The 8,221-nt window shown below is 36.7% G+C and overlaps 2 protein-coding genes across 2 annotated transcripts in view; one reads left to right on the top strand and one right to left on the bottom strand.

The window, feature by feature from the left end:
* Nucleotides 1-2,111: 2,111 nt before the first annotated feature.
* On the bottom strand, nt 2,112-3,734 carry meig1 (meiosis/spermiogenesis associated 1). The gene is made up of 3 exons (XM_035678521.1): nt 3,625-3,734; nt 2,924-3,071; nt 2,112-2,315 (listed from the first exon to the last, which is right to left on the bottom strand). The coding sequence occupies exons 2-3, from the start codon at nt 3,059-3,061 to the stop codon at nt 2,187-2,189; spliced, it is 267 nt and encodes an 88-aa protein (XP_035534414.1). The 5' UTR covers nt 3,062-3,071; nt 3,625-3,734; the 3' UTR covers nt 2,112-2,186.
* A 290-nt stretch (nt 3,735-4,024) lies between these two features.
* Nucleotides 4,025-8,221, top strand: part of dclre1c (DNA cross-link repair 1C, PSO2 homolog (S. cerevisiae)) — an 8,602-nt gene continuing 4,405 nt past the window's right edge. Inside the window, exons 1-12 of the mRNA XM_035679510.1 lie at nt 4,025-4,249; nt 4,387-4,438; nt 4,983-5,067; nt 5,266-5,325; nt 5,432-5,487; nt 5,859-5,960; nt 6,287-6,359; nt 6,869-7,009; nt 7,139-7,240; nt 7,538-7,674; nt 7,776-7,830; nt 8,001-8,089. Coding sequence (XP_035535403.1) covers nt 4,141-4,249; nt 4,387-4,438; nt 4,983-5,067; nt 5,266-5,325; nt 5,432-5,487; nt 5,859-5,960; nt 6,287-6,359; nt 6,869-7,009; nt 7,139-7,240; nt 7,538-7,674; nt 7,776-7,830; nt 8,001-8,089 — 1,061 coding nt within the window. The 5' untranslated portion in view covers nt 4,025-4,140. The remainder of the gene's footprint in view (nt 4,250-4,386; nt 4,439-4,982; nt 5,068-5,265; nt 5,326-5,431; nt 5,488-5,858; nt 5,961-6,286; nt 6,360-6,868; nt 7,010-7,138; nt 7,241-7,537; nt 7,675-7,775; nt 7,831-8,000; nt 8,090-8,221) is intronic.

Genomic DNA, 8,221 nt, shown 5'->3' with positions numbered 1-8,221 from the left:
CCATTTTACTACTATAAAACTTCATATTTACTCTCATATTTGCCTCATTTTCTGTGTAATTAATCAACACATTCTTATAAATACACACTTGTATTAAGATTAAGATCATTTACTTGCATTTACTTGTACTTTACAGTTCAAACACCCTGGTTTGAGGGTGTATTTGGCATGTGATCCAACCACTTTCCCTGTCTATGCATGTCAACACGGTTCAATCCCATCCCTGGGAGCAGTGCAAACAAGCTGCCCATAATGTGCATTAAAATTAAACATTTATAAGAGCCATTAAAGGAAAAAAGGAGACAGAAAACTGGCTCCAGTCCAGTTTTTTGGTGTTTTTTTTTTTTTGGTGGGGCGGTTAAGAGATTAAAATCAACAGCAAAACAACACACGAATGTCAACAAACCAACAAACCAACATGACAACCGCATAGCATTTCTGTTATCTCGCTGCATTATCGATTATCTTGATTGGTAAATAGGTTAACCTCGCTAGCAATGGCCACGCAAAAACACCTTTAACTTTAACCGATCTGTTAGCAGCGTTAAGTTCACTGCCAGAGCTGAAACGCCACACAACCAAGCAGGTGGAGAAATAAACCGACAACACACATTATATATTATCTATAAATAAGATAATAAGACAATAACACTGAGCTTTTTCTTCTTCACAAGGCCAACTCTAAAGCAGGTTGCAGCTAGCGACTGAAGCTAACCATCCCAGACAGCCAGTAAACCTGAGAGAGAACAACCAAAACATTACAAGAGCGAGTAAAAGGAGTGGACTTTCCCCCACTTTCTTTTGGTTTTAAAAGCACACTTGCCTCACAGCTCCTGTCTCGACTCCCACCGAGAAACATAACTTCAGTAAAAAAAAAAAAGCAGCCGAGCAGCAGGGTCGAGGATGAATTAAAGGGAATAAGCCCGGTAGCCTCGGTTCAAGCTGTTAAAGGCGAGTTCACTTCACGTTGAGCCGACGCGCTACGCGGCCCGCCAGACTTCATTCAAAAATCGAGGCATTTAACAGCGCGGTTGTGAACGGGAAGAACCGTTTTTTTATTGTTTATTTTATCTTTTATGTTTAGTGTTTTGGTAATGCTAGATTTTGTTGGACCCGAGGTGAAGAAAACGATCCCCTGGCGCAGTTATTAAAAGGATAATAACGATGTATGCGCGGTACCTTACTGAGCGCTAAATCGTCAATATTTTGAACTGGGTTTGGTTGAAAGACTTTTGGCTGTTTTTCTAGGACTGACTGCGCATTAAATGTTTTCAGCTGTTTTCTTGTAAACTTACATTAAATGCTCAACTTCGAGTCACTTCTGGTGCTTTTTTTTATTTTACTTTAACATGCGCAGTAGCTTTAAAAACTTGCAAAAGAAAAATTAAATTGTCATAATTCTGAATGGAGTTTGGTGTGAGAATCTCAAACTGTACATGTAACCCAAATTTTATTATGTGACTTAATAACCAACATTACTTTTATAAAAAATACATTAAATTGGCCTTAAATACATTAAAAGAAGATAATGTGAGTAAGTAGCCTATAATGTAATTTTGCATCACTCACCTACTTTGCTGTCTGTGGTGTGAGTCAATGAGGTCAACTTATTATTTATAATTACAAGATAATAAAGCATAAATCTCTCTTTTGCCAGACAGCTCAATAAAGCGATATGTCCTTGATCTGGCCACCTGATATCTGAGAGCTGGTGGGGGTAAATAGTAATCCCACCCCTCATGTTAACCATCACATGAGGAGAGTATGATAAGTTCAGTCAGATTTTTAAACAGCGAATGAATGTTACAGTGAGTGGGCATGAAATCTCTCCTCATTAGACCATGTGGCTCATGAAATTACTGATGTAATGAGCATAATATGTTTGATAAAGAAGGTAAATTACCATTTTTCTGTGTATTTGTAGTCCGAAAGTCCAACATTTACCTCATATTGTTACATTTTTATCCCTGAGAGCTTAAATTCTGAGCTTTTTAGTGTATTAACAGTCATGTAGAGTTAGAATTGGAGACTTTTTGGTGAGCTATTCCTTTAACAATAAACCATGCAGGGGAATAATCATGGAAAACAAAATCCCACATCAGCTCTGCAGTTTAAAATCCATTTACTGAAAACACAGTGGTCATATTTCTTCATTAAAGTATCCGTATCACAAGTCCAGCACACTATCAATATGCGTAGACTTTGACTTTGTGGACATCCCGGTCCTGACATTCCCTCTTCCTGTTGTAGTAATAAAACGTGTCGTCTCGACGCTGGAGCTTCTTCACAAAGCCGGTCTCTGGCCATTTGTCGATCTGAGACAGAAACAGAAAATGAGACACAATTTAATTCTCATACGTTTTAAAAAATCTTGCGTAAAATAAGCCTGACAATCATTTTATACCTTAAAAACATACGGACCAAGGTAAATTATACTAATCGTATGTTATAAGTTAGAAAATTGAGTTCATAACATTTGTTTCTTTGTGTACTGAAAAATCAGGACCTCAAATACTAAAATTGTCTCTTTTTTTTAGTGTAAGTGTGTTTATTATTTAGTTTATAACATATATTTACTATAATGTTTCACTTTTCTTTTTTGCACTACCATAAGTATTGTATATTATTGTATTTTTTATATTTTATTGTCTATCTTTTTTTTATCTTTTAGCATTAGTAAATGTCTTGTCTGTTGTGTAATTGAATGTTTACTTTTTAGTATTAGGAATATGTCTGATTACCTTAAACGTCTGGTGCATGTGAAGTAATTGACAATAAAGCTGACTTTGACTGACTTTGATACACCAGCCTTGCGATTTCCCCCCAAAAAATCCCTAAAAAACTGTGTTTTAATAAGGAAAAATGGTGACGAACAGTGATCCCGTTTCTGAATTTACACATTTAACTAGATCACAATATTCACCAAGGCCCCTTGTTTGACTTGTATGTACTCCAGTTCATCTCTGTAGCCTGCCTGCTGGAATCTGAATAGGTTTTCCACATCGGCCGTCCATCCTTTCGCTCTGCTCATGGACTTCGGCTTGGAGTTGTTGTCAGACATGGTGGAGAAACTGAAAGATCAGAGTAAAATTCACAGGTTTTTTTTTAAAAATCCTGCTCAATCCTGGTTGGTATCTGAGAGAGGACGAGAAAAAAAAGGCCTTAAAGTGATTTAAAGTATACAGTATAGCACAAAAACAGACTCTACTGTGCACTCTGTAACAGGGGGTTCACATTTAAACAGGCAAAGTAAATAATAAGAATCAATAAACACACTTATTGGGACAATGCACATTAAAGATGCTCTGGTATTCACGTTAGATGGACATTTTATGGTCATAAAAAGTGATATTTGCATTGCAATGTATGCCGAATTAAAGATTAGACCCTAAAACAATGTAGGAGATCTAAAAAAAGACGTGTATCTATCTATAAATTAGATATTTAACAGTTGACACTTTAAAATGCGATATTCTTGAATCGAGTTTCGTGCTCGCGTCGGGCTACAAAGGTGAAAAATAACCCCTGATTTGCCCGAGAATCAACTGAGATCAACTCACAGCCTCCAGTACTCACATTTGCACATTATTTAGTAAAAAAAAAGACAGGCAACAGCTTACTTACAATGGTTTTTTTGGTAAAATAAGTTGCTTTTCGCTTCGGGCGCCGGTTAACAAACGATGGTAAGTTTAACCGAAGTGTCTCGTTTCTCAACCGTCTCTGTTACTAGCTTCTCTTCGGTTGCCTGGTTACGGGGGCTTTCTTGCTTCCAGGAGATGGCGCCAACGGTCGGAAACAATGAATAAACTGCACTTTAAAGCACTTTTATCTGCGTTATTAATCCTGTGTTTTGAAGAAAATGATAGAAAACAAAGCGTATAAACTGCGTGTATTTTTTATTTTATTTTTTTTTTAACAACGGGGGTTAGTTGTGGAAAAAAAACCACAAAAAACAGATTGACCGTTAGGTGGCGGTAATGCCCGGTCAATGCACCTGAACTGTAAAATAAAAAAAAAGCAAACAAAGAAGAAACTGAAATTGGTGGGAGATGTGAGCTAACACAAAAACAAATGTCCTCTCTCGGCTGGAAATAATAACATTTAATTTAATTTACAAACGCGAAAAGGTTGGGCGTAAACATGAGTTCATTTGCAGGCCGAATGAAAGAGTATCCCAACATTTCTCTGGACCGGTTCGACCGGGAGAACTTACATTCCCGGGCATATTTCCTCTCCCACTGTCACAAAGGTAAACCTTAAGTTATATATATATATATATATATTAGTTAGTGTGTCTCTTAAGTTATATTTATATTAGTTTGTGAGACTTGAATAAGAGTCACAGAGGTTTGTAACAACAGCTGTCTTCGTCTCGCCTTTCAACAGATCACATGAAAGGACTGAAAGGACCAATACTGAAGAGGAAACTGGAGTTCAGGTGAAGTTTTGGGGTATTAAATTGACCCAGTTCACATATTAAAGGCACTTACTGGGATACTGTTTGCACTGACAAATAACATGCTGTTTAAGCTGTAGAAATCCCCCCAAAAAATAAGTATAAATGTACTTTTTGAACGCTGTATTCATTGTTGGCACATTTGCAGAAAATAATCCACTTTATTTATGAAAAATCAGTAGAAATAAACACTTTAAGAAACGTTTTTACTTAGATTTTGATAATAAATCCCCTCCTCTGTACTGTAAAATAGATGAATAACTTGTTAAAGGAGGTGTATCCAGAATTTCTGACCCATAAAAAAGATTACAAGTAAGTTAAAGTAATGATTTCATGACGCATATGTTGCATAAACAGGGAGGTTTAAAACAAATTACAATGACTAAAACATTATAAGACGCATAACCTGTATGACATTAACTCAACTCATATAAATAAACTTAAACAGAGGACATAACACTTGTAATTTGCTCTTTTTCTTCTGTGTCTTGTCGGCTTTTAATACTCTATATCCTTTTGTTTCCAGTCGCACAGTCAGGCTGTACTGCTCCTTTGTGACCAAGGAACTTCTGCTGAGCAATCCCAAGTACGCTTTCTGGGAGGAATACATTGTAAGTCTACTGATGGGACATTAAATACCGCAAATAACGCCAATTAAGAGTAGATTTATCTGCTTATTACGAAGCCCTGGGATGTTTGTACGCTGTTGGGCTTCATATTGAGTGTTTTTCTTCAACTTGACTCATGATTGATTTCTATTTAAGTTGATTTTTAGTCATTTTTTCTCCTCCATGTATGATTTGTTTTAGGTTCCCTTAGAGCTGGAGAGCCCAACGCAGATTTCTCTGGTTGACGAAGCATCCGGAGAGGTAAAAACTGAAGATTTTAACAGTCAGACATGTAATTGTAGCTCATCAGTTGTGTTAATTTAAATAAAAATAAAAAAACACGTATTGTCTTATGTTTGTTTGACAGAAAGAAGATCTCGTGGTCACGTTACTCCCCGCAGGCCACTGTCCCGGCTCTGTAATGCAAGTCAAACCATCCTACCACTCTTCCTGATTGTCTTTTGTTGATAAAGGTTGACACAACACAACATAGAAGAAAAAGAAGCACTCATAGCAGTAAAAACACATTTTTTTTAGTCTATTTCAAAAGCTGTATTCCCCCTCAGACCTCCGGTAGTTTTTCATGATGCACCGAAGCCTGTTCGCATTTCATTTTACCTATAAGAGAGTTGACTCTTATTTAAAATGTGACGATTTAATGAGCTCCAATGTGCGTTAATCAGCGAAAACACAAGTTTCTGCAGTGGGAAGTGTAGAAAAAAGTTTATATTCTTCAAAATTGAACATCTTAATGTGAAAAATCAAAGTCCGATGTGTTTTGTATCTGTGTGCAGGTTCCTGTTTGAGGGTTCCCAGGGAAACGTGTTGTATACGGGAGACTTCAGGTTGGCCGCCGGAGACGCCTCGAGGATAGAACATCTGCACTCGGGCAGCAGGTCGGTCCGAATGAACATCATCACTGTTTTCTGTCTCACCAAGAGACATCAAGTTCTGGAGAACCAGACAGTAAATGCTACAGGAATTTGGTAATTTCTTCAGAAAAGTCACAGATATTTATTAAATATGTCTGAATTTAGAAGAATTTAGCTTTAAGTACATCTAAAAAATACTGTTTATCGAGTTTAAATGACAGTTAACACAGACTCTTGTTTTAATTGTTATTATAATAATGTGTAAACATACAAATACAAAGCTATAAATGTGAAACACTTATATATGATATGGTATTTGCTGATCTTGTGTTTCCCTGTTTCACATACAGAGTGAAGGATATTCAGAGTATTTATCTGGACTCAACTTTCTACGACCCACGATTCTACCAAATTCCTACTCGGGTACGGTTTTGGGAAAGGAACCGGATTTAATGGCTGTGGAATATCAAATGAAACTGATTCAGTAAATTCAGAAGCATGTGGTTGTGTAAACTGGACTGTTTTATCCAGTCCAATCCAACTTTATTTGTTAAGTACTTTAAAACCAACCAAAGTGCTTACGGAGAATAATAAAACATCATAAATAAAAGACATAACAGCTCACATGAGGTGCAATTACATATAAATACAACAATAAAATGAAAAGACATAAACACGGGATAAAAAATAATAGCACGCAATAAAAGCAATCAAATAAGAAATTAAATCAAGTAAATAAAGTCAGTTGAACAATATAACGTAGCAACAATTAATTGATTTGAGTGATTTTATTTAAGAAAAAATGCCAAAATCCTTCGTTTCAGGCTCCTCAGATAGGTGCTTTCCTGATTTTACTACAGTTGTAAATTAATATCTTTTGGACTGTTTATAGAATATCATTTTAGTGTGTGTGTGTGTGTGTGTCTGTGCAGGAGGTCTGTCTGAACGGTATCTTAGAGCTTGTTGGAAACTGGATCAGTCAGAGTCCATATCATGTTGTGTGGCTCAACTGTAAAGCTGCGTATGGATACGAGTACCTGTTTACCAACCTGGGAGAGGAGTTCAACACACAGGTACACACACGTTTCTCTACTATAATATATATATATATATGTCCTTTTATGCACAAATCTAGTATCTGTAAACATCTCCTGCTACAGGACAATCAACTGTTCACATATCATGTTTAATTAAACTCTCAGATCCATGTCAGGAGTCTGGCCATGTTCACGAAGATGCCAGAGATCCTGAGCTACGTGACGACTGACCGCAGGACACAGATCCATGCCTGTCGACACCCTAAGGTCCCACTTTATGTCTCACACACACACACACTCACACACTAGTAAATTTATACATAATAGGTGTTATTCATTTACCGTAATCTGATCTAGTCCATCCTAAAATTTGGCGAATTCTTGTAGACATTTTGGCTGAGATGGCTGCACCTTCCTCTACAAGTCGTATATTTTAGATTAGTTTCAGTATTATTGAGTTTCTTTGGTAACTTAAAATATAAATAATTTCTAATCCAGCTCTGAATTTATTCTTTTTGTGTTTTTGTGTGTGTGTGTGTTCATAAATTGTGTTTTTGTGTGTAGGCCGAGGAGTTTTTCCAAGGCAGCCGGCTGCCGTGTGGCTGCACAGCCTCTGACGGGACGCCTCTTCGCATCATTACCATCAAACCGTCCACCATGTGGTTCGGAGAGCGAATGAGGAAAACCAAAGTGATCATAAAGTAAGAGGGCTAAACTATTAAAACGTTTATTTTACGTTATTTACGTGCTTGTTTTTAAAAAGAAGAATTAGTTTATGTGTGTCTTTTTGTTGTTTTTCCAGAACAGGAGCAAGTTCCTTCAGAGCCTGCTTCAGTTTCCACTCCTCCTACTCAGAGGTACTTCATTTATTTTAATTTAAATGATTAAACCAGAGTTATGTGACTCACAGTGTAGTAGTTTGTTACATAAATGAGTCTAATAAAAGCTTTTATTGAGAATCAGTTCTGCTACGGTTAGTTTACATACTTTAAATACATATATTGATACTCAGTTTCTCTAATTTCAGCTTAAAGACTTTCTCTCGTACCTCCGGCCAGTAAACATCTACCCCAGCGTTATTCCAATCGGTCGGACACTGACCGAGGTTACACAGTTGTGAGTCAAGCTTTATTAACTTCTGATTAATTTAGCCTGCAAACAACATTTTCTGCCACGGATGTTAAAGTTTTTGGTTTGTTTCAGCTTTTCAGTTGTGAGGATTTGCTGGTTTTATTTGTCTTCTGTGAT

This window comes from Morone saxatilis, unplaced genomic scaffold (genome assembly GCF_004916995.1).
Source record: "Morone saxatilis isolate NCDOM2014 unplaced genomic scaffold, NCSU_SB_2.0 Contig10, whole genome shotgun sequence".
NCBI classification, from domain to species: domain Eukaryota; kingdom Metazoa; phylum Chordata; class Actinopteri; family Moronidae; genus Morone; species Morone saxatilis.
This window is presented reverse-complemented; position numbering and strand designations above follow the sequence as displayed.